A 23,847-nucleotide genomic window follows, 5' to 3' on the forward strand; every position below is an offset into this window, starting at 1 on the left:
CGCCTAAAAGTCACTCTTCAGACGTTTGGTGTCGAGGGCTCTCCACGCCTCGAAGGTCGTTGAAGGGCATTTATATTTCTAACTACGGCTTGAAACTTGACTGCTTCCGAATGCCCTCTATCGGTAAGACTGAGCCACTGCAGACGCTTTTATCCCGCTTTCACGTGATGCCGGACACATGGCTGATTGTTATATAACTCACAGAACCATCTCTCCCCAGCATTGCTGTCAACGCACTGCCTCCCCAGCGGCTCGAAGATTTGCACCATTTGGAAATATACCAAGCTTGGAGTTGGAATCAGTCATCATCTCACAAAAATTGAATAGCAGATCTACAGTCTGTGCGGCCTGTGATATATGACAGCTGTCATTGGGAGACCACGAGGCTGTCTAAATGGGGCGGTTTGCGTGGGGTCAAGGACATCCTAAGCAGAGTAGCGACAAGCTGCATGCCATCCCCCATGATCTGTTCTCGAAAGATAAGAGCGAAATCGCAAGGCCAGACTTGAAGGATTTGACCAGGGAGCGCAGCTCTGGCTCAGGAAACTCAGGGACCAGTGACGGCTTACCAACACGCCACGGACGCTCACGGACCAACACCACTAGCTCGGCCATATCCCTTGCCAGTAGGCCGGTGTCCGATGCTTCGAACAGCCTTACTTCCAGACCATCATCTCAGCACAGTAACGTGGACTCAAGTCTACCACTGGCTGGACGCCATGACAAACCAGGCAAAAGACTGCTATCGAAGGGGTCTCAGATGTTGAGACGTCAGGGGAGCAAACTAAGTCTCTTGTCGGCGCCGACAGAGGATAGAAACAATGTTGGAGTCGACGGAAGACTGGGGCAAGGTTCTCCAGTCAGGGGACTCCAACGGCAGCTGACCCTTAAGTCGCATCGTGGGTATCTCTCCTTTTGTAGCACCTTCTCCTGCTGATGTTGTCATAGTGAACGAGCTGAAGAGTAGCATATCAACGCCCTTTGCGTTTCAACACCTGACACACGGCGATCCATCTCATTTTCAAAGTCTTGACAGTGTCACGAAGACCGAATTGACTTCTGAGTTCATCGCCGTTCAAACAGTCCAGCAACCTGATGACAATATTCGCGGCATCCCGGTTACAGATTTGCCTGCGCAGAGGATTGAATCGAGGATTGGTGTCAGATCAGACGAGCCGACATCGCCCACAACCAATTCGATTCCTTACCTTCCGACAACACCACCTCGACCTCAGCCTCCGCCTAAAAATGGACCGGTTTCGCCATACAGCTCAGAAATCCGTTTGTCACGGTCGATGGAAAACTTTTCCCGTCCGACAAGGTCATCCATGGCAGTCAGTGAGGCTCCTTCGACGTCTCCGAGTTCAAGTAGGATATCAGCTATGAGCCCTGTCATCCAAAACAAGAACTCAGCCAAGCCACTCCCACAACTCCCAGATATGGTACATGCTGTCTCTACCACAGATGACATTGCCCTTCCCTTGCGGACCGCCCCGCTGCCTTCAACTCCCAGGAAGGTGATGGAGATTGTGGAAGAAGAAGAAGACACTGAGCGCATGAGAGATCTTGGTCCCCCTCCTCTCCTTCGACTTGACTTGGCGGACGCGCTCTCTCTCAGCCAGCGTAGAAGACGCAGTCAATCCTCTGGCGAGATCGATTTTGACATCGCATATTACAGTATGGCCCCAATCATCACAGGCCCGGAAACACCTACCGCAGCTGAAAAGCAGAGCCCCAGGCCGAGCCCCTGTGTCTCTGTCAGAGTCAAAACTGCGCCGCTCGAGGACTGGGAAGATGCTATAGACGATTCCTGGGACCAAGCTGTCGAGCTTGAAGATGTTGAGGATAGACACAGTTCTGAAACGATGGTGGAACGGTCAAAGCTACCCAGCCGTCATCATGAGAACCTTCTGAGGGTTGAACAACGCGCTGCTAACGAAACTTCTTCTTCGGGTTCGACTCCATTGATGATGCACGTGGCGCGTAAACCAGTACCACTGAACCAAGCCGAACCTCAGCTCAACCCGTCGCGTTATCTGGATGGCGAAACTTCATCATCTTTGCTGGGGCTTGGTATCGAGTCTGTTCACTCGATGCCCAACGTTGCTCCCGCACGCCCCGATTCAGGATGCATTGGACAACGCGATAGTCGTCTCGACTCGGCGGATTTGTTCCGTCCCAATTTCATACGAAGCCCAAATTCTTCCATGAGCAAGTCGAGCTCTCAAGAGAGCATCATTCTTTCCATTGCCTCTTCTATCATTGGGACACATCGGTCGTCGAATTCTAGTACCAGTTTGTCGGATTTGGCCCGCCTGGCCAATTTCGGAGGATCAGTGGACAACCTCAAGCTTGAACTTGAGGGATCCGTTCTTCCGGTGGAAGGTCGTCTGAGATACGGAAGTCAAGAGACCATCCGCAAGGAATTTCAGAGACCTCTTGATTCTCCAACCGAAGCCTTCGACGCTCGTCCTGATTCTCCAACAACCTTTACAACTTTTCCGAATCCAAAACATGATCGCGGAGCATCCGCACCGCAAGTTTCTATCCCCGACAGAAACTCATCCATGGCCGGAGCTGAAACCTCGCGGACTCCTGGTGGCCGTAAGCGTGCAGGTACAACGACCTCTCGTCCCCGTGGCAATACTCGAGTCTCCTATTCTTTGTTCCCGACCACCACATCACCAAAGTGAAGGGACGTGGACCATCAACGCAATGTACTATTCTTATCAAGGGCCATTGATCATGCTGGTCATTGGTCAAAAATACTTTTTTCTTTTTCCTGCTTTCAATTTCATCTGTTACGATTTAATGATTGGGTACGACGTCGCCACCGCGATCACGAATCGAAACGATATTTCTCTAGAGCCGGATTCTCTTGGTGGGATAGGTTGCGCTTGGAGACGACAAAGAGCTGGCTGGTTGGTGGGTTTAAGGTAGGATCAAGGCCTCTAGGAAAAGGTTGGAAAAGTCGGGTTGAACAAGCATGGAGCTCTGGGGATTGTGACCATACTGTGAAGATTGCATGCTCAAAATCTGGCTCTGGTTGTGTGAAGAAGACGCGACGATCAAGCTGTGTCGACACCAAAGGAAAGTCAGGGATTTTGGAAAAGAGTAGATGTGATTCTGAAGGTTGAATGGAGTTTGATATCCTGAATTTGGGATCCAGTGGCCAGATTTAGAACGAACCATATATCCTCTGTGAATGGGTTTTGCATCTACTGTCTATACCACCTTCGAGACGCTGTCTATATTGTAGCTGGAAAACTCCATACGCTTAATAAAGCTGGTTACGGCCGTTGATAACGCGATCACCTCTGTTATTATCACTATTGGTATGGCCGTTGACGGTGGTTGTAGCCTAACAACACAACAACAGTCGTGTCGGTGATATGGACAACAGATCTACCAGTTGCACAGTCTCTACTAGGACCTTGGACACAAGTGACAGTCATGACGGTGATATGGACAACAGGTCGACTAGTTGCATAGTCTCTACTAGGACCTTGGACGTAGTGTATGCCTCATTCACAGTTCGTAGAGCCTTTTGAGATGGTTCAACTGTTGGACGCCGGTCTCATCGACATCTGCTCATTCTGCTAATGGTTCCTGCCCCCTCTCTATTCTCTAATCTCTACAGTTCTTGCCCAGTCAATCCGGAACTTTGTTTGCGTATGTACTCGAAACAGTGCAGTTTCCAGTTAGCCTTACAATTTCAATTTCACCCTATACAATATGCAATATGCATTTATGCCACCCTAGAGGCTAGGGTCTATCGCCTACTCGTCTGTTAAGTCCACGATGACCAGGCGCTTGCGTGGAGGCGGCGCGACCTCAACCAGCTCATCATCATCATCATCATCATCACCGTCCTCGTCTTCTTCACGCGGTCGCTTCGCCGGGATCAAGACGAAACTGTCCTGTGAGACCGTCCCATCTTCATCTTCTCTCTTTGACGGGTCCAGTCCATCAGTACTGGCGTTGTCTTGGCCCTTCTTGACATTGTCTTCGTTGCCATCTTGCTCTGCGTCGACCTCACTCTTCATGTTCGGGAGGATAAGTCCACTCATCGGATCCGCGCTCAGGGGTGGTGGTAGTGTTTCCTTCTGGAGCTCATGCTGTGATTCCTATATACAGAGTATACTGTGTCAACGAGGTCACCAATATCAAAAGGCTGAGTGTTGGGTCTTACCTCCTGCTTGATCATGCGCAAATTACGCTCTCTTCTTTCCTTCCTCGAGACTCTGGTAACAACAGCATCGGGATTGGAAGTTTGGCCTGGCATGAGAGACGACTCTGCATCTGGGCCAGGGGAAGGAGTTCGAGGAATGCATCCGATGTTCTGAAGAATCTCTGGGCCTGTGTCAGCATTTCTGCACAGCTTACAATCATTCCGGGAAGACCCAGTATGAGAGGGATAGCAACTCACTTCTGTTGCGGTATTTGAAAATGAATTCGTGTTCTTGACCATGCACACCGCGGACTGGTACGGCTAGGTGAACAATCGGTGCTGGCGGGTCGCATTGGGCGCCTCGTTCGAACCTTTTGATTGATATTGGTTAGCTTGTTTGTCCGACTGCGAGGCTTGACACGACGGACGGGGATATCGAGATTTGTCTCTCCAGCACTTACTTGACCATGTTCTTCAACTGTTTCCCCTTCAACATCTTCTCTGGCAGCTCGTCGACCGTTTCAGGAATCTTCCAGTCTTTCGGTGACAGATCGGACTCCCACCGGAGCCGGAAGACGGTGACGCGGATTGTTCCAAGAGAATCGACATCACAGTTTTCCAAATGAGCAGGCACGGTGGTTTCATCATCTGCAGGACACAGTACGGTCAGTATTAAGAATGTTTTCGGAGAGCGAGGGCTAGGGCATGGAGCAGCATGTGGTTCCCACGGCTCGTTGAGGGAAAACTTGCTACTTACTGGTTCCAAAAGCTCCAAAGACACGATCGTACATGTGCCAGAGTCCGGTATCTTCGTCTTTGCATAATTGCTGTGTGAAGCCAATGCAACGAGGATGGAGCAGCTTCTCTCGAGAACCTCGGGCGAGACTGCTCTTGACGTACCTGCCTTTCCATTCGCCGTTATCGACTCTAAGATTAGCGAAGACGCCTCGTCCATTGTAAAACTCGAAGCCTGGAAGAAGGGTCACCTCCAACGAGAATTTCTGGCCGGCTTTGACTTCGATGTATCGGGTCTGTTGGTGCGAGGTGTCGGCTGGACCGTCGGGATCAAGGTATTCCTGGAGAGGTTTGCCATCGACGAGGACGCGGACGTCCATTAAATCCTGACAGGGCATGATGAAGGCTTGAATCTTTGACTTCAGAAGTCTCAAGGCTCAACTTGAGAGTTCGGAAAGGGTGTGGAAGAGGAAAAGGGCTTCTTTGACAGCATGAACAAAAGAGAAAGAAAAGAAAATCAAAGCAGAAGAACTGGCAGCAAATATGTACTTACTCCGGGGCACAAGAACGCAGGAGCGTTCTGCAACGCATTCTCATTCATCAGATCTCTCAGTAAAGGAGTAATTGATAGTGCGTGGTGGTGTCTGTCAGCCTTGCGTTCTCACGGATCCGGATACTTCTGTTGCGCGACCAAGAAGGTAAACGCCATACAGTAAAGCCAGCATAATGGTCATGAAATGTGCTTTTGCGCGGGATCAATTGAAAGAACCTCCCCCAGGCTGTCTGTGTGGATCCATATTTGGTATATCTTCCGGTGAGATGCCCTTTCCTCATGTTCTCCGAGGAGACAACCTTGACCAGCAGAAAGAGCAGGTTGGGCACTTTGGTCTAGTAGCTATTAGTCCTGCTGAGGACTGCACAGTTGGAAACAGCTGCAGGATGTCGAACTGATGGCGGCGAGGCTGAGACTCCTATTCGTGATATTGTGATCAGGCTCCAGCCCTGTTCCAACGACCACATTTACCATCACCACCACTTGCAAATCACCACTTACAAGGATAGACACACTCTGTTACGCCGTATCCTGAGTTTACACCTTCCAGTACCATCAAAGAGAAAAGCACCAACAGTATCGGGGTGCATTATTGGTAGGAACAAGAAACAAACAAAACATGAAAGATGCCAGGGAAGCAAGAAAAGCCCATTAGTAAAATGCCCAAATGGAAAAGGGGTCGTCTGACAGCAAAAGATATCATCCGATATATATCAAACTCCCTCCATATACTGCTGGCTTGAAAAGGTGGCTCAGATGTTGCAGTATCAAAGTTCTGGAGACGCTATGATGGAAGCAACGTCTTCTATCACAAGGCTATCTTGGTTGAACACGAGTGCCGCCATGGATCTCAGAATACCCTTTCTCGTTGCTGTTGGAGTGGACTGTCTGGACGGTCAAACCACCATCGATATGCCACCGATCCCACTCGGCCCTAGCGACCAGATCATCTCCATCTCCATCTCCATCTACAACATCATCGTCCAACCAGATTCTCGATTTCGCGTCGGGAAACTCCTCGTCACAACGCTGCGAAAAGGCGCGCCTTTAACTTCACGTTGCTAAGAAGACCCTGGGAGACGATACAAAGATACTAAAGATGAATTTCCGTAAAGGTTTGATGACTTGGTGACTCTCAAGCAATTTCTCTTATCAACGCAGCCCCAAGATCTTCCTCCCTCACGCCTTGTCTCGCCAGAACTGCTAAGCTTGTTGACCAGGATTTGGACCAAGAGACATCCTAAGCAAAGGAATTTCTTGTCCAGAAACAACACATATCTATCCATACCCAGCAGTGATGGCAGACTTCATCGTCCTCGGTGCTGGTGTTGCCGGACTGACTACGGCCCTCGAACTACGCCGGGCCTTCCCGTCAGCCACCATCAGAGTGGTTGCGAAACACTTGCCCGGCACGACGGCGGGGACTGAATACACGTCTCCATGGGCCGGAGCCAATTGGGCATCCTTTGAAAACGAGCTCAACCAGTTCGCCGAGTACGATCGGGTCAGTTATACCCGGTTCCTCAACATCGCGGCCGAATCGCCCGAGAGCGGTGTACAAGTGCTGCCGCTGCGCATTGCCTACGACACCGAGGAGACGCGTGAGAAGAGACTCTGGTATGAGCAGCTGGTCGGAGGTGTTACGGAGGTTCCGAAGAAGGAGTTGCCGCCTGGCGCGATCATGGGGCTGGATTGGTCGTCGTTCATGATCAACACGGTTGTCTATCTCAGTTGGTGAGTCTGCGTCTCCCTGGTCCTCCTGAGTCCTCTCCAGGAGAAGGATTGCCTTTATTGTCTTTCGTTTCCGAAGTGGCACTCGCATCACGATCTGGTGGCCGGACTACAACTAGTATCACCAAGTATCACCAAGCAGAGAGCAAGAAGAGAAGAGATGCCTTCTGTCCCAGACTGATCTCAATCGATGCAATCCCATACTAATAACCTTTTCCCCCATTCTATCTGCAGGCTGCAGACGCAACTCCTCCAATCAAAAGTCACATTCCTCCGCCGCAACTACAACCACATCGACGCACTCTTCCTGGACTTCCCCAACACCAACGCCGTATTCAACTGCACCGGTCTCGGGGCGCGGCATCTCGGCGGTGTCGCCGACGAGGCGGTCTACCCGACCAAAGGCCAGACCATCTTGATCGCACAGCCCAAGGAGCCCTTGAAACGAATGTACGTCCAACACATCGCCGCTTGGGAGAACGAGTTCGCGCATGTCTTCCCCCGGCCGCTCGGTGGTGGCGTCATCATCGGCGGCGTGCGCAGGGACAACGACTGGACCGGCGAGCCGGACATGCAGCTGGCCGAGCGCATCAAGAAGCGGTGCTGCGCGTTGGCTCCGGAGTTGGGCAGACCTGAAGACTTGCAGGTTATCAGCCACAATGTTGGATTAAGACGTATGTGGTTTTGATTGTTGCTTTTTGCTTCCTGATTGATCCCTGCTCCGGGTTTCTCCTTGAACGCTTGCCCTCTCCCCTTGATGTTAATGCTTGTTTGTCGAGCGTTTCATGGCTATCCTGTCCTCTCCTCTCCTCTCCTCAACTTTCACACTGGCTCTTCCATACAAAGTGGGAGGAACAGATTGTTCCTATTCAGTGCACTTCTGTTCGATTCGTGCAAAACAAACGACTAACGTGTCTCATGGGTGTCTAGCGAGCAGAAAGGGCGGTGCGCGCGTCGAACTCGAAAAGCGAGGTGGAAAACTCCTGATCCACAACTACGGTGCTTCTGGAGCTGGATATCAATCTTCATGGTGAGACGAATAAATCGACAGCCCTTCCTCCCCTCGCCCTTCTTTTTGGGATTTGCTTTTGTTTTATGGTGTGACCAAAGATGACTGACAAAAAAAGGGGCATGGCCGCACACGCTGTGGACCTGTTGAAGAACGAATCGGCCGTCAAGTCGAGGCTTTGAACGAAACCCACGCCGATAATAGATACCTTCATACGAAGATCGCCACGGCAGGATTGGCGGGACCTGAATACAGCTACCAGCCTCGCAATCAATGCACTTAGCAGTTCAAGTCCATTAAGAGTCCGGCCTACTGTATACTGATCGGATGTCGTGGCTTGTCGCGGTCAACTGTCGCTGATACTGGGGAGTTGGGACTCCATGCCAGGTGAGAGCCTTGATCGGGAGCACAAGGAGATGGCGATAGCGATACGTACTTACTTACCGCTCTTCCTACCGTGGTCGTGAATCGTGGTTCGTTGAGTGCGCCTGATGGAAGTTGTTCGCCTTTCTGGACTGCGCTGCATCAGGTATCACGTAGAGAACCCGGCAGCGAAGACGAGGATAGAGTACAGATGAGACGATAAATGGCTATACAAGCGGATCCCAAATTCCTCAGGGACTCTCGGGGCTTGGTAAGGCATATACGTATCTACTTAGTAGTAGTAAGCACCCAAGCGATGGGATGGCGTGGGAGAAGGATATCGAACGAAGCCTGAGCCCCTGAGTCCCTGAGCCCCCTTTACAGCCTCACGACCCCGACCCCTATCTCTAGGTTTCACAGCAGTTTCAAAACACCAGCATAGTCTCTCTCAGCCTGGCATTTGGCATTTGTACAACGCAGAACTACTAGTAAACACTTCGTTATGTTGAGCTGATGAGATTTCTGAAACGCACTCCAAGTGCCTTCTTCACAATGTTTCCAGTGTCCACTATTTCGCACATGCTTGTAGGTTGTGGTTCTCGTTCTTGTAATTCTACGGCCACACTCCGCTACGCATTCGTCGTACCTTGGAAGCCAGGTGCCTCTGCATTGCCTGCTTGCTTACTGGCGAGTGCCCGCGGCTCATTGCTTAATGCTTACTGTTCTTCCTCCACCCTGTTCGCAGCGCGACCGGGCGACTCTTTATTTTATCGAGCTACATGAGGGTCAGGCCAATGATGAAACACTCCAGATTCCCAGATGACGATCGACAAGGGGGCTGTGAAACTGTCGAGGTGTGGGAGTCGTCGGAGAAGGATGACAAGCCACAGAGCCGACGTAGGCGATTGGAAGAAGGGTAAGAATCAAGATAGACTCGGACATATGTGTGATTGCCGGATGCTCTACTACTACTACTGAGGACCTGCAAAAGAAGATTCAGTCTTTTGCCAAACCCTATGCCGTTCCTGATGTGAGCGAAGCATATCCGAATGCTTGTTGTAGAGCTTATCATTCTTAAGGTTCCGCTTTTGACGGATCGATTGAGTTCGTGTCTGGAATGAATATAAATATCAGCGTCCCTTCTCTTGACCAGACTGCGACATATCTCCTCTACACACATCCTCTCACCATCTCCTGTCGGGTGGGATAGCCTGGCCGTTGAGTCTCCATCGTTGTTTTTTCAGCTTTGCTCTTTCTCACATCGTGTCATCTGTCATCGAGAGTGACAACCATGGTGGCCAGACTGGGCAACATCTCTGCCCTCAAAGACTTCCTTGCAGTGAGTAGGGCTAGTGCCATGCCATACCCCGATGCGTGGGTGCCGTCTCTTGTGCACGCTCTTGCTGACATGTTTTTTCTTTCTTCATAGTTCCTCGCCACTGTCCGGGGCGATATCTCTCACATCACCGCTCCACCCTTCATCCTCGCACCACAGTCTCTCACCGAATTCCCCAGCTACATGGCCGAGCGACCATCACTGTTCACGGCTGCAGCACACGAGCCCTCGGCCGAAGGACGAATCCTGCTCGTACTGAAACTCTACCTCGCGTCGCTGCAACGGCAGTACTACGTCGGCCGGACCGTCCAAGAAGGCCTGAAGAAACCGCTCAACCCATTCCTCGGAGAGCTGTTTCTCTGCGAATACACGCAGAACCAGAACGACGTGACGACGACGGAGAAACCCTCCACGTCCACGTCGACCGTCAGAGTCGTCAGCGAACAGGTCTCTCATCATCCCCCGACGACCGCGTGCTATTTGTCCGCCGACGAAAATGGTGTCCATGCCGAGGCTTATTCGACCCAACACACCTCGCTGTCTGGCACGTCGATTCTGATCCGCCAAGCAGGCCATATAGTGCTGACAGTCGACAAATACGACGAAACGTATCTGTTGCCGCTGCCTGACGTCTGTGCGCGAGGTGTGTTGTCGGGCGTCCCTTGGCCTGAGCTGGATGACACGTACAAGATTGTAAGCTCAAGTGGATTCACCGCTGGAATGCGCTTTACCGGCAAACGCTTCTGGGGTGGTGAGCGAAATATGTTCGAAGCTTCGATATACCGTACAGCAGACCAGGCAAGGAAGTCTCTCTTTACAGTCTCTGGTAGCTGGAGTTCTCGCTTTACGATATTCAATGCTTTAGGGCAGAAGGTAGAAGTGTTCGATCTTGCAGATCGGAAAAACCAGCCTGTGCCGCCATCGATTCGTCCGCTTGAAAAGCAGAGTCCGTGGGAGTCGAGACGTGCTTGGGGTCCGACATTCGATGCGATCAAAAACGACGACTTCGCTGCCGTGGTGCATCAGAAGTCCAGACTCGAAACGGCTCAGCGCCATATGAGGAAGCAAGAGCATATCGATGGAAAGAAGTGGGAAGCCATGTTCTTCAGTCGGTATGATGAGCCTGGAGTCGATGGAAATGAGGCAGTGGAGAAGCTGTTCGACGAGCTTGATTTCGCCGAGGCGGAGCGATTACGTGGGACGAGTGGCTGTTGGAGATTCGACAGAGAGAAGGAGGAGAGTTGGAGGTGTGGTCAAGGTAGCTGGAGACCTGAGTCGCCTATGGGTTGATATATGGTTGGAAAGCCGTGTCGGGCCCGATATATTGTTGCTCAACGGCGCTGGGAATGCCGGAATGGTAGGTGTTTGGTGGTTCGAAAGGCACCAGGAGCTACTGTTCTCGGGCACAGTTGACACGACTCTCATGTCATGAATAGATCACAGGTCCACTGATTGGAACTGGAGAGGGTGTCTGGCCGTATACGCCTGACGGTTTGAGCTGCTGCATATTGTGCTGCGACCGACGATAATAATCGCGTTATGATCGAAACCGAGTTGGCTCTTCATTCCCTCTTGACTCGTTCAGTCACATAAACCTGATCGCCAGTACGCAGGATAGCGCCCGAGGGGCCGGCGAAAGCGTATTGTCCAAAGACGGGTTTATCTAAAGTATTGTCAACACCTGATATTCGCAAAGTACTGGGAGAAGCGATCAACTTACGAGGGAACTTGTCATTGACCCTTCGGTCGCTCGCTAGTAGACCATAAAGTTGTCGGTCTCTATGGATCATCCCGCCCGTTTCGGGATCGGCATTCAGACTGAGACACCGCACACACCTAAAGATACATTTTATTGTGACTTCTTGTGCTTCATCCGACTGCGAGCGAACGAGCAGTGAAGACCAATTGTCTTCGTCGTAAGGAGGGAGCTGATCTTTCACGTCGATGTGAATGTTGGGCCGTAGCCGCAGGATGATGTCTTCGTTTTGGTAGTTTTTTGGGAGTCGTGACCGTGCATCTTCCTCCGATGCGGTTGAGGTGATCAACAGTGGTGCGGCGTCGGCGAATCGAATCCGTTGAGGTTGTAGGCCCTCTCTAAGGGCTAGGGAAAGTGCGTTGTGCTGACTAGGCACGTAGGCTGCCCCGGGAATCTCTCGACGTCCTGTACCGCCGATGCATAGCAACCGGACGTCTTGTTCGAGATGTCTGGAGAAGAATGCGGCAGGTTCGTCGCCCAGATCAATGCCAATGGCAGTGGTGCCGAAGATGCTCACCTCGAAGGTCTTGTTGTGTAACAACGACAGCGGCGAGGGCGTCAACGGAACGGTGATGGACGACGGAGGCTCGGAGTGAATGTGGCTGATGGTCAACTTGGTCCACGAGTCGTCGATGACGGGCTTGAACTGGGTGAGCTTGAAATTCTTCTTGATGGTCAGGAACGTGGCCAGGCGAGAGTCGCCTTTGGGCGGAGTGACCAGGACAAAGGACCGGTCGAAACGGAGACCTTCGTTGGTGAGTTCGACGGAGGAGACCTGCACGGGCGGCAACGATTTGACTGGGTAGATGAACAGCTGTTGTTTTGTTACCGTGTCAGATCAGATTGTCTCACCTGATGATAACGACAAGCAGGTTACCGGGACTTACTCTCTGTATGGTGAGAGACATGGCCCTGCAGTGCTGTACTGCTCGCTCTCCGGCCACTCGATGTCAAGTCATCCTTTCATTCTCGGTCAGGCCATTGCGTGCGGAGAGGCCTCCGTAGCCGGATCAGGTAGGAATGGCCGAATTGGGAGGAAACAGACCAAAAAGCCAGAACAGGGAGTCGAGGGCGAGTCAGGCCACTTTTATCCCTCACCTCATTGATCTTACGGCTCTTGGAGGCAGCGACGTCACGGATAATGGATACATCTGCAGTTGCAGCTGCGGACGGGAAAATGATACTATTGTTGGCGTGACTGACTCACAACCGTAGTCATCATCGAATTTGGGGCTGGATGAGATGACACGTCCCACTGCAGCGCTCTCTCTCTGTCTCTCTCTATACAAAATCCACCGCCAATTCAGCCGGTAATGTGGGATTTGCTGGAGATCACGTGCCGCAGCCGTCTCGGTCGTGGTATCGACCAATGAAATTCCGCCAAGCTAGGCTCGGTCAATCTTAGTCAGACTTTTGCCCGCTAGTCTCAACATGGCAATATCGCGCGAGATTTCCCATCTCGGTTCTGACATCGCCTCTCAACCTTCATCAAACGTCGTCGCCCTCAGCATCCTATCGTTGTGGTCTGATTTTCAATCCGTATGCAATTCGAATCGACGGAGCAATTTCTCAGTCAACACCTCATTGTCTGCAATCGTCGAGCCATCCCGCTCTGCCCGCCCGTGGCGCCATCTAATGGCAACCTATACCGATCAAGATCGCGCCGCTCGCTTCTTCTGAAATTCATCTCACATGGAAAGCCATCCGGGCAACCAGACCGCGGCCGAAAGAGCCTGTAACACGTGCCGACAGCGTCGGGTCAAGGTAGGTCCCTGGCTTGCTTCCGTCTGGAGACGTCTGCTCACCGAGATTAGTGTGATAAACGACTACCGGGCTGCCAACGATGTGAAAAGTTGGGTAAACCATGCACGGGCTATGATACCGAACGCAAGTTTCTCGACGAGGGCATCAAGGTTCGACGGAAATATGATGACAACTATCAACCTGCTCCAACCCTACCAAGACACACCTCCACCACTCCGCAGAACCATCCTGTATGTACTACACCTACCGCTCCACGTGTTTCTAACCCAGAGCCTCATTTGTTGATACCATGCCAGACCTCAAGCACACCGCCTGACACTCAGCGTGTCAGTGAGTCTTCGTTTCAAAGTAGCTTGAACCAGTTCTATCCCATCATCCCGCAAATCCTATCACCGCCGGTCGAATCTACCCCAGACAATCCTGCAAGCATACCTTCTACAGCACGATCGTCGCTCAGCAATATCCAATTCCCCGGATTTGGGGTCCTCCCTCAGCAGAGTCCAGACTTTCGCCCCTTTACACCTACTCCGCCACAACCACCCCAGCCGTCGCACACCCTCCAGCCTGTTCAACCTGTCCAAACATCGCACCGTCAAGTCATTGTCCCTCAGCCAACCAACCCGGCCAACCTGCAGTATCCTCCCCAGGACTACAACAGCTTTCAACATGCCCAGGAGCATCCGACAGCCAAATTGCTTCTCGGCAGACCTCAATATGCCGAATCGGACATGGACACTTCGATCAGCGAGGACTATTTCGACCTCGATATCGATACGTATTATGCCAAGGGGAACAATGCTTGTGGATTCATTCCTGGGCTACCTGTCATCCTGACCGATCAGAGCGAACCCGAGACTGACGAAGATCTGTTAACCAACGATTATGCATCTTTGAGTGGGAGGTCGTCCGTATACGATAGGTGAGCAGCACCCAAGTCTCTGAACATCCAGCTCAGTCAGCTAACACGTGCTTTTCCAACAGCTCTGAACGGAGTCGGACGCGGCCAGAGTACAGCCAGAAATATCTTCACGAGAGAGCCACCGAATTGGCCTGTCTGACGCGGCATTTCGTGCAAGCGATATCTCCTTCGTAAGCTATGGTTGAATACCCGTGCCTAGTTAAGTCATCTAACTTTATGTCAGAATGGATCTGTTTGATCTCGACACTTACTTTAGCCGGATAGTACCTTTGAAAGCGGTACAAAACGTCATGTTACGGTCAGCGATGGCTGCCGTAGCTGCCAATCAAATTGGCCAGCTGCTAGCCAACCACTCCCCTCGAGAAGACTTACAGCATCTCTTACCGATTATGGGCGAAGATGGTGCAATGCAACATACCGATTGGTTTTACAAGGCAGCGAATTACTACGACCGGGGGATCTCTTATCTAAGAATATTCTTACAACGCTGGTTGAGTGATTCCAACAATGATTGGATCGGACACACGTCAAGATCCAACACCACCAGACACGCCTCAGAGACTGGTACCAGGAATGTCTCTAATACCGCCTTGCCTCATAAGCGGCGGAGGATTAATGAACAGGAATCATCTGGAGCGGATATGGAAGCGTTGGTGGCCGCCATCTCAGTCTTCTCGTTGTACGAGTCACTGGACAACCCTACAGAGGATTGGTCTCAGTAAGTCACCAGTCGGCCACTCCGTCCCTTTACTCTTGTCTAACACGATGAACAGGCACCTTGATGGGTTCAAGGCTCTCCTGGAAACCAAGATCATCCCTCAAGCCATGTCCGCCCCGCGTCCCCGACCCGACCCTTTCATCTCGATGAAAGCAGGCCGGGCCGCCTTTTGGAATTTCGCACGTGCCGACTACTTGGCGGCGTACATCAACCACTCCAAGACCCGGCTTGACCCAGACAATCTGACCATGTGGAAGGCCGCCGGGCTGCCAGTGACGGATGACGGCACCCTGACCTATAACGACCCAATCACACCCGGCAGTGCGGTTGTGTCATATCGACCTGGAGATAGGGAGGACCTGGTCTCCTGCACGCTGATTTGGATTGTCCTACGGACCATGAATTTCATTGCTCCTCCGGAAGATGCAGGTGGAAGCACTGCGCACACTCCCATGAGTCTCGACACTCCGGCGACAAAACCCGGCTCGGATGCTGGGGGCCCAAACTCCCTCCGAAGCCGGATTACCCGTTGGAAGCAACTACGGCGCCAACTCGAGGACTGGTACGACAATCTGCCGTTCACATTCCAGCCATACGCGATAATGGGGGCGCAGACTCCCTCCGACCAACCACCCGATCATCCACCCCGGTTCACCCGCATTTTCTTCTCCGTCCCCATGTGCGCGGCGGCCCTACAACTGTACCATTTCGCACAGATCTTGTTGCTGCTGAACCAACCTGTCGACGAGAGCGATACGCGCAATCTCGCCAACCGGATCCGGATGTTTCGTAAGGTGTCGGAAGAGTCGGAGCACCACAGCCGACAGATATGTGGGATCGCTTTGGGCAAGCCTCCGCCCGCTGTTGCCAGACAGATGGTTCACTCGCTCTATCTCGCTGGGCTGTGCTTTGAAGCAAAAGATGATCGCATGGTGGTGATCGAATTGCTCAAGAATATTGAAAGAGAGACGGGTGCATCGACGGCGCATCGAGTCAGAGAACTCCGCGAGCAATGGGGATGGGAAGAGGAGGTACAGGAGGTACAGTGATGTGATATGACGGCCGTCATTAAACTTGTTGTATAATACCCACGTGTTTGCCGAATATGTGATATGAGGGAGTCTTGCAAAACTGGGGTGGTTGGTTCGCAACATGATGGAAAGATCGGATATGCATATAACTCTGGGACTGAACTTCGTCAACGAGTGCGGAGAATGAAACATTACGACCTGACTGTCAGTTGCTCCTCACTCAAGCCAATCTCGCTGTTCGTCAACATCGTATTTCGTCCTAATGCAGGGACGCAGACCAGCCACTTGATTTCCAAACCCCCGCCGCCCCCCGGGCCCCCTATCTGTCGGGGCTGGACGTTTTGACATCCGGCACAACTCTGAACCTGATAGGTCTAGACCAATAATTTTCAACCAAGGTTCATAGTCCAGGAACAGTTTGTTAGTTGGTCGTCGACTCCATGGCGCGAGGCGAGAAGACGGGGTTCGGCGCATTTAGCCCTAAACAGCATCTCGCAGCGAAAATACCACATTGGGAATAATCTGAGCGGGTCCATCCGCATTGACGCATTGACCTCAAAATGAGAGATTTGTTTGCTGCTTTAGCACCGAGTCGAAATCTTCCTCCATTTCTATTCGCTCAACTCTTCCACATCCCGCATTTCCCCAGCAGCGGCGTCTCGCTGCTTTTCCCTCAGCCGGCGGGATCCACGTCTGAACCTTCACCCGCAAACATCCGCTAAACCGTTTGCAGGTCTAGTACGGCGGCTATTCGTTTGGTTTCGACTGTCTGTGTACCTGGTACAACGGGCAGAGTAAAACATCTCACTCGAAGGCCTCAACTCCGGACGCTTTTCTCGCCTGCAATCGTTTTATTGTGGAGAGAGAAAGCGATGTTTCATCGCCGCAGACTACCGGAATTCGATGATGCTCGTCACTGTTCCAATAGATCGCGTTCCAATATCTCTCGCTCTCGGCCCTGTGGCGTTCATTTCTGATTAGGCAGCTCGCTGCTGGATGTCACTCAAAGTCACTGGTTGGCAAATAAATACTCTATTGGTGGGCAGGTAGGTCATGAAGTATAAGATGATGGGCATGAGGCACGCGCGCCAAAGTCAAACGGAAAACTGGTGAGAGCCTGTTAGAACGATATTTCACAGATATATCCCTTGGGTCGATCACTGCCAGTGCCTACACGTCGGTTGGCCATCAACCAACCACTTGGACACCGCCATCTCATCTCCCCTGACCGGGTATTCCCTGCTCGCCTGGATCCGAATTCGAAACAGACAACAACCTTGTTTTTGTTTTCGCATTTTTCACTGCCTCACGCCCCTTTCTTATATTAATAACACGTCTCACGGACACTTGGGGCTGTCGGTGACGTTGTTGTTATTGTGTCATTACCCAATTTATAAAGGGTTGACGAAGGACATACTCGCAGTCCATCGCTGGTCATCCCAGAGGAATAAGCAAATTCGCATTGACAGAGATATATTATATACCATCTCAACACAAGGACGAGCCTGGCAAAACATATCAGGGAGTCTTGCAACATGTCAACGCCGACGATTGAAGTGTTGGGTATATCCACTGCGGCCGCGGAGGAACACGATGTGCTTTCCAACCTAGAAGACAAGTCCGCTCCTCATCCGCGGTTGCGGCTCCATGGACGCATTACGGTTTTCGACCAAGATGGTTCTTTCGACACGGTCAATATACGATTGCGAGGAGCAATCAGGACAAGAATCGGTGCTCAGTTGTCTGTCGAAAAGGTTCGTTCTGCCGACCATTACCCCCAAGTACCATGCGAGGCTGACCATTGTTTCTGATCATAGCTCCCAATCTCCACCGAACTCCGATCCAACCTCGACTTCAAGCCGGTCTATTCTGCATCCCAGCAACAGACCGACGAACAACATCTCGACTTCATTTGTCCTGTTCCTTCCACAAGTGAGCGATGTAAATCTTCTCATGAGGAGAGGAGCCTCAACACGCGGCACAGAACATCTACCCAAGGTGAAGGGCTCGACGCAATTCTCCCTTCCATGACAATCACCGGGTCTACATACATCACGCGCGTCACGGCTCTGAAAGACAGACATCTCGTGCATGGGTCGTGCGACGTTCTCTACTGGCTCGAAGCCCTGTTCTTACGCTGTGGCTCGCGCGAAGTCGTTCGAAAATTGAGCTGTCCTGTGGACATCTCTTCGCTGGCCATGCCGATGGAGGTCGAAGTATCTCCTCCACTGTCTTCGCCTTCGTCTGCGTCATCCAATAAGTCGCACGAAACAGACCGCGTCGAACAACTAGCCAAGCCGTACTCAGGACGACCTATCAACAGATTCTTCCATTCCCAGGCCCATCCGGAATTATCCGTCCATATGCCCAAACGGCTGGGATATCTGATCTCCGACTCCTCTAGCATGGCTACTGGATGTCGTCGCCTATCGATCCCCGTTGCCGTTGATGTCGTTCTACCCTCTCCGTCGCGGTCTACCCAGCAACTACAGGCCCGAGAATCAACACAGACACAAGCGCAAACGGGGATCAAGTGTCTAAAGTGTTCAGTCAAAGCGAAATGGTTTACGCGCAAGGTCTTCACAACGGGACCGTCAGCTGTTGAAACCGCCGTTCACAGCACGACGGTCTCAATCCAGGACTTGTCGGTCACTTTGCCGCCTCTGTATACCAACACACCTGGTTCTGATTTATCATCCCACAACTCAATCCCGTCCTCGATATCCACGAACTACACGACGTCAATGGATATCGATCTCCTCCTACCCGAATCCGTCACTAGCCCTTCAGTCTCTTCCGAGCTCTTGGACATCAGCTACACCCTCGACCTGTCCATGAAGTTTGAGTCGGAGGAAATGCTCAAGGGTCCGTTCATGGCGAATTTTCGCCTGCCGGTGACATTGCGAGCGGCCGAACCATACTCCGTGATTGGTCGACACTGTCTCGATCCGCTGCTGGGGTATATTGAGGAGAATGCGGAAGAGCTGCTTTATGCCCCGCCTCCGTATATGCCTTGATTACGTCCTACTTGCGGCTACAAGAAGGGGAAGAATGGGAAGCTCATGCTCGGATGTTTCCGCTTCCCATATTCTCCCACTTGCTGTGGGAAACTACGAAGATACGATACGTTTTGATTTATGCTACTTGGATTGAAGGAGCGCGCTGGTCTTGTCTCGATTCGAGCGGACACATTAGAAGTGAAGCAGGGCAGAATAAGCTGAAGAGGTGTTCATTTCTTTTTCTATCTGCAGGAAAGCGACGGCGCTTGGGTTTGGGTCTGGGTATAGCGAGCAAACATGGATAGCGAAGAGAGTACGCGGATACCCAATTGTCATAAATTTGATTTGAATATAGACTTAGATAATATCCTAATACTGGAATTCACGCAATGGCTGAGTTTGAGTCTCATGTAAATCATGGTGCACGACGATTACAAGTACGGGTCATTCATAGCAGACCACGTCTTGATCTGACGGCTTGGGGGGACGTGCTCAGAGGCTCTATACTACTGTTGTTACTACGGTTAATAGCGGCGGGCATACCACCACTGCCACTACTGCCGAGTGCTAAAAGCAGCAGTGCTCAACCCCAGATACAGCAAGAGATTGGCTAACCGTAACGTGCCTCATCCATCCCCTTGACCTGTTTGACCAGTTCCTTCACAAGTTGGCCTACGAGGCCCGTGATGAGGAGGCAAACATGTTGAGCGGCATTCTCCTCTTCAACCAGAAGGGGGAGAACCTCATCTTTCGAGCATTCCGACCCGACTGCCGGCCTCGCCTCGCAGACATCTTCCGCATCCAAGTCATCTCGAATGCCCAGGTCCGGTCACCGATCCTGACCCTCGGGTCCACGACGTTCAGCCATGTCAAGCACGAGAACATCTACATTGTGGCCATCACCAAAAGCAACGCCAATGCCGGCATCATCTTCGAGTTTCTGTTCAGATTCATAGCGCTGGGGAAACAGTATTTCGGCAAATTCGACGAGGATGCCGTCAAGAACAACTTTGTGCTCATCTACGAGTTGCTGGATGGTATGGAGCTCTAGAGACCTTGACGTGGAACAACAACAGCAATACCACAACCGTCAAAATCATTTGTACAAGAAGCTGATCTGTTTTGATTCTTATAGAGATCCTCGATTTCGGGTACCCGCAAAACACCGACGTCGACGTGCTCAAGATGTACATCACTCCAGACAACATTTCGTCGGCGATCCGGTCCGTGTCGGCGCCGTCGAGCGACACGTCCAAGATCACGATGCAAGCGACGGGCGCGCAGTCCTGGCGAAGAGGAGACATCAAATACCGCAAGAACGAGGCATTTGTGGATGTGATCGAGGACGTCAACCTGCTGATGAGCGCCACGGGGACGGTGCTCCGCGCCGACGTGACCGGCCAGATCATGATGCGGGCCTACCTGACCGGCACGCCCGAGTGCAAGTTCGGCCTGAACGACCAACTGGTCGTGGGCCAGGTCCAGCAGGGAATCGAAGGGCCCATGGGCAACTACGACGGAGGCCGCAAAGCAACGCGCGCCGCGGCCGGCTCCGTCACCCTGGAAGACTGCCAGTTCCACCAATGTGTGCAGCTGGGCAAGTTCGAGAGCGACCGGACCATCTCGTTCGTGCCGCCGGACGGCGAGTTCGAGCTGATGCGCTACCGCGCCGTCGAGAACGTCAACCTGCCGTTCAAGGTGCACGCGATCGTGCGCGAGGTCGGCACCACAAAGGTCGAGTACAGCATTGCCGTCAAGGCCAACTACGGCAGCAAGCTGTTCGCCACGAACGTCGTGGTGCGTATCCCGACCCCGCTGAACACGGCCAGCATCACCGAACGCACGACCCAGGGAAAGGCCAAGTACGAGCCGGAAAACAACTGTATCGTGTGGAAGATCGCGCGCTTCGTCGGCGGCAGCGAGTTCGTCCTCAGTGCCGAGGCCCAACTCACCAGCATGACCAACCAGAAGGCCTGGTCGCGCCCGCCCTTGAACATGACCTTCTCGCTGCTCATGTTCACCAGCTCCGGCTTGTTGGTGCGCTACTTGAAGATCTTCGAAAAGACCAATTACAGCAGCGTCAAGTGGGTTCGGTATATGACCAAGGCCGGGAGTTATGAGATACGATTCTAGGAACTGAAACACATAAACATAAAGGCTCGTTTCAAGACCATCACTGTTCTGCAGGTCGCCCCTTGTCTGGATCCGGGTTTTGACTGCTTGGAGCCGGAGATCTACGGCGACCAACGAAGCTGCCAGCTTCAGCTCCGCGGTGGGGCCTGGAGGGGACCATGCCTTCGGAGGGCCAAGATGGCGATGTCCTGATGGATCGCTCGGACCCCGCATGCGGCATACAGAACCGGGCGACCGCTTCCACGGTCGCTGAGCATCTACGAAGCTGCCCCTTTGAAGCGGCGCACCAAGCTTGACATACACGCGGCTGGTGCTCGCGGGACCGGCTTTGTCACCGGACAGGAGGGCAAGCGGTACTCGATGCCAATGCGCAAACAGTTCTACGACTCTCTTGGGCAAACCTGAACAAGTCGTTTGAGGAAGCAGCACAGCACCGGCGCGCCTGAACGCAAGCGCGGAAGCGGAGAGATGAAAGATTCGGAGCACCAGGCATGGTCTGTGTGATATAAGGTACTTGCGACTTTCCCAGTTCGCTGGAACTGGACCCCAAATATAAGGTACCTAGCCCACCTAAGGTACGTATGTAGCTATTCATACAAGCAAGAATTGTGCGTATGAATGAAAGAATGTATGGCATGATGTCTATGACGAGTCCGAGTGCACTGTCTCTCAACCCAATGAGACAGACCATCAGCCAAGCCATACAAGACGCAGTGCACCGCCATCACCAACTTGAAATGTCCAAGTTGGTCCGGGACATCCTGCCACCTCTTCTGAGCCCGACATGCCCCTCCCCTACTAACAAGCTCCACCTCCTTCCCAGACTGTCTCTATCCTTGCCCAAGATCCTGGCACAGTCATTCCACTCTCGTTTCGACAGCTTGAATTTCTCCAGGACTGTCTCAACGAGTATTCGGTCGTCTTCAACCGTCCATTCGGCATCCTCTATGGATGGAGATGACCCATAAGCTGAGTCTCGGTCGGACTGGACATGTTGCGGGCTCGTCACGGGCATGTCGAGCAGCTCTTCCTCTTCTTGTTCTCTTCCCTTCTCCTCGAAGGGAGTTTCAAGCGCGCGAAAGTCATCGGCGCACAATCCCATCGGCACGGACAAGGGTATGCGCCGTCGTCGTTTGGGTGTGCGGACTGCGCGAGGAGACGGGGGACACTCGTCCATCTGGATATCTAACGATTCCGAGGGAGTCGAGTCCCGCTCGAACTCGCTGCGTCGTCTTTTCTTGACGTTTCTGTGTATTTGTCGTGGTCTTGACGGGACCGTGAATGTGAATGGATGTTCTTGCTCTCGTCCTTGCACTACGAAGGGGTCGCTCAGCTTGCGCCGCGAGTCCTGCGCGGCTGGTTGTGGTATGGTCACTGAAGGAGTGCCTAGAATGGCTTGTAGTGCGCGACAACTGGATGATAGCGGACTGGGACGCGGACGCGCATGGTATACGGAGTGAGATGATTGTTGCTGCGGTAGAAATGCGCCGAAGGACGGCAGCTTGGGTCTCTGAGGTATGAGGTTGCGAGAGCCAGGGCCCTCGCATGAGAAGGCCGACGGGAGTAGCATTTGGGCTAGATACAAATACGCCAGCCTGGTTGAGGGACGGAGTTGGGAGTGGCTTGATTTCTTTGTCCGCCTTAGCTGTGCTCGTACACTCGAGATCGGTCGCGCCGGCGCAAAGAGCAGAGAGGTGTCGCAAATGTATATATTTATGTTATGGGGGTCGTCTCGGAGCTCGCAGGCGGATAGTTCAAGTTACTAGGACTCGTCATGCGAACGAGGCGAGGCGAGGAGGCGAGGAGACGAGGAAGGATGCGCAGGAGTGCTGGCGGTGTGCGACGGAGGCCGAAAGCTGCAGATGTGGATGCCGGTGCTGGCTAGAGGGTGACACTGCATGCAGATGAGGAGTCGGCGAACAGGTGTGATATCCAGGGGTGGACACTGCTGTTACTCCTGCTGATGGAAATGAGAATGATGAGTATGGATGCAATCGGCCGAGTTGATGGAAATATAACATGCGCTGGGATGCGATGGGATGCGATGAGATAGGATACAAACAGAATGGAAAAGTGATGGATGCCAGATGGATACATGGTAGGAGCATACTACCTACCTAGTACCTAGTACCTAGTAGCGGTAGTGATTTGGGAAGCAGCGGGCGCGCGGGAAGGAGCGAGCGTTGGATGATCTGCCACTGGCAGTCAGTGCAGCTGTCAACCAAGCGCCGGGAAGGAGCGAGCAGCTTGAACTTGAAGCCAGCAAGAGCCAGGGATCAGGGGTTCAAACCCATCGAGATTTTCTACCGAGGAGTCATGGCAAGCTCCCAGGCTCTTCAGCTACATTCACAAGCACCACAACTACTACTGCTCCTGCTAGGCTGTTGCTGCTCGCTATCACCTCCTACTAGTACTACTAGTATGATGCAGCACTAACTTCTCAGCCTCCGAGATGCAGACTCTCAGTATCTACAGAGTAACCAGGAGCCTACCAGGCGGGGACCTAGTACACAACAATCACTCGAATTTTGTACGGTCATCACCACCTCTCCCGACGCTTATGTACCTAATGCAGTGAGCGACGTTCGGCCGCCTTCTCCATCCTGCCGGTGACCCTCGAAGGTCTTCG

The 23,847-nt window shown here is 52.5% G+C and overlaps 10 protein-coding genes across 10 annotated transcripts; 7 read left to right on the forward strand and 3 right to left on the reverse strand.

Moving 5' to 3' along the window:
* Positions 1 to 1,382: 1,382 nt before the first annotated feature.
* Positions 1,383 to 2,693, forward strand: A1O1_08471 (uncharacterized protein; the record flags this gene model as incomplete). The annotated part of the gene is made up of 1 exon (XM_007729331.1): positions 1,383 to 2,693. The coding sequence occupies one exon, from the start codon at positions 1,383 to 1,385 to the stop codon at positions 2,691 to 2,693; it is 1,311 nt and encodes a 436-aa protein (XP_007727521.1).
* A 1,086-nt stretch (positions 2,694 to 3,779) lies between these two features.
* On the reverse strand, positions 3,780 to 5,304 carry A1O1_08472 (uncharacterized protein; the record flags this gene model as incomplete). The annotated part of the gene is made up of 5 exons (XM_007729332.1): positions 3,780 to 4,127; positions 4,193 to 4,353; positions 4,430 to 4,542; positions 4,633 to 4,819; positions 4,929 to 5,304. The coding sequence occupies 5 exons, from the start codon at positions 5,302 to 5,304 to the stop codon at positions 3,780 to 3,782; spliced, it is 1,185 nt and encodes a 394-aa protein (XP_007727522.1).
* Positions 5,305 to 6,756: 1,452 nt separating this feature from the next.
* A1O1_08473 (uncharacterized protein) lies at positions 6,757 to 8,224 on the forward strand (the record flags this gene model as incomplete). Its single annotated transcript, XM_007729333.1, has 3 exons — positions 6,757 to 7,193; positions 7,425 to 7,864; positions 8,121 to 8,224. The coding sequence occupies 3 exons, from the start codon at positions 6,757 to 6,759 to the stop codon at positions 8,222 to 8,224; spliced, it is 981 nt and encodes a 326-aa protein (XP_007727523.1).
* A 1,629-nt stretch (positions 8,225 to 9,853) lies between these two features.
* A1O1_08474 (uncharacterized protein) lies at positions 9,854 to 11,188 on the forward strand (the record flags this gene model as incomplete). The annotated part of the gene is made up of 2 exons (XM_007729334.1): positions 9,854 to 9,901; positions 9,992 to 11,188. 2 exons carry the CDS (start codon positions 9,854 to 9,856, stop codon positions 11,186 to 11,188), a joined length of 1,245 nt encoding a protein of 414 aa, XP_007727524.1.
* A 272-nt stretch (positions 11,189 to 11,460) lies between these two features.
* A1O1_08475 (uncharacterized protein) lies at positions 11,461 to 12,562 on the reverse strand (the record flags this gene model as incomplete). The annotated part of the gene is made up of 3 exons (XM_007729335.1): positions 11,461 to 11,561; positions 11,619 to 12,468; positions 12,542 to 12,562. 3 exons carry the CDS (start codon positions 12,560 to 12,562, stop codon positions 11,461 to 11,463), a joined length of 972 nt encoding a protein of 323 aa, XP_007727525.1.
* A 784-nt stretch (positions 12,563 to 13,346) lies between these two features.
* On the forward strand, positions 13,347 to 14,341 carry A1O1_08476 (uncharacterized protein; the record flags this gene model as incomplete). Its single annotated transcript, XM_007729336.1, has 2 exons — positions 13,347 to 13,648; positions 13,723 to 14,341. 2 exons carry the CDS (start codon positions 13,347 to 13,349, stop codon positions 14,339 to 14,341), a joined length of 921 nt encoding a protein of 306 aa, XP_007727526.1.
* Positions 14,342 to 14,561: 220 nt separating this feature from the next.
* On the forward strand, positions 14,562 to 16,104 carry A1O1_08477 (uncharacterized protein; the record flags this gene model as incomplete). The annotated part of the gene is made up of 2 exons (XM_007729337.1): positions 14,562 to 15,055; positions 15,111 to 16,104. 2 exons carry the CDS (start codon positions 14,562 to 14,564, stop codon positions 16,102 to 16,104), a joined length of 1,488 nt encoding a protein of 495 aa, XP_007727527.1.
* Positions 16,105 to 17,621: 1,517 nt separating this feature from the next.
* On the forward strand, positions 17,622 to 19,103 carry A1O1_08478 (uncharacterized protein; the record flags this gene model as incomplete). The annotated part of the gene is made up of 2 exons (XM_007729338.1): positions 17,622 to 17,840; positions 17,904 to 19,103. The coding sequence occupies 2 exons, from the start codon at positions 17,622 to 17,624 to the stop codon at positions 19,101 to 19,103; spliced, it is 1,419 nt and encodes a 472-aa protein (XP_007727528.1).
* A 682-nt stretch (positions 19,104 to 19,785) lies between these two features.
* A1O1_08479 (uncharacterized protein) lies at positions 19,786 to 21,218 on the forward strand (the record flags this gene model as incomplete). Its single annotated transcript, XM_007729339.1, has 2 exons — positions 19,786 to 20,122; positions 20,221 to 21,218. 2 exons carry the CDS (start codon positions 19,786 to 19,788, stop codon positions 21,216 to 21,218), a joined length of 1,335 nt encoding a protein of 444 aa, XP_007727529.1.
* Positions 21,219 to 21,942: 724 nt separating this feature from the next.
* A1O1_08480 (uncharacterized protein) lies at positions 21,943 to 22,788 on the reverse strand (the record flags this gene model as incomplete). Its single annotated transcript, XM_007729340.1, has 1 exon — positions 21,943 to 22,788. One exon carries the CDS (start codon positions 22,786 to 22,788, stop codon positions 21,943 to 21,945), a length of 846 nt encoding a protein of 281 aa, XP_007727530.1.
* Between the last annotated feature and the right edge of the window lie 1,059 nt (positions 22,789 to 23,847).

The sequence above is a fragment of the Capronia coronata genome (assembly GCF_000585585.1).
Source record: "Capronia coronata CBS 617.96 chromosome Unknown acBCG-supercont1.8, whole genome shotgun sequence".
NCBI lineage: Eukaryota > Fungi > Ascomycota > Eurotiomycetes > Chaetothyriales > Herpotrichiellaceae > Capronia > Capronia coronata.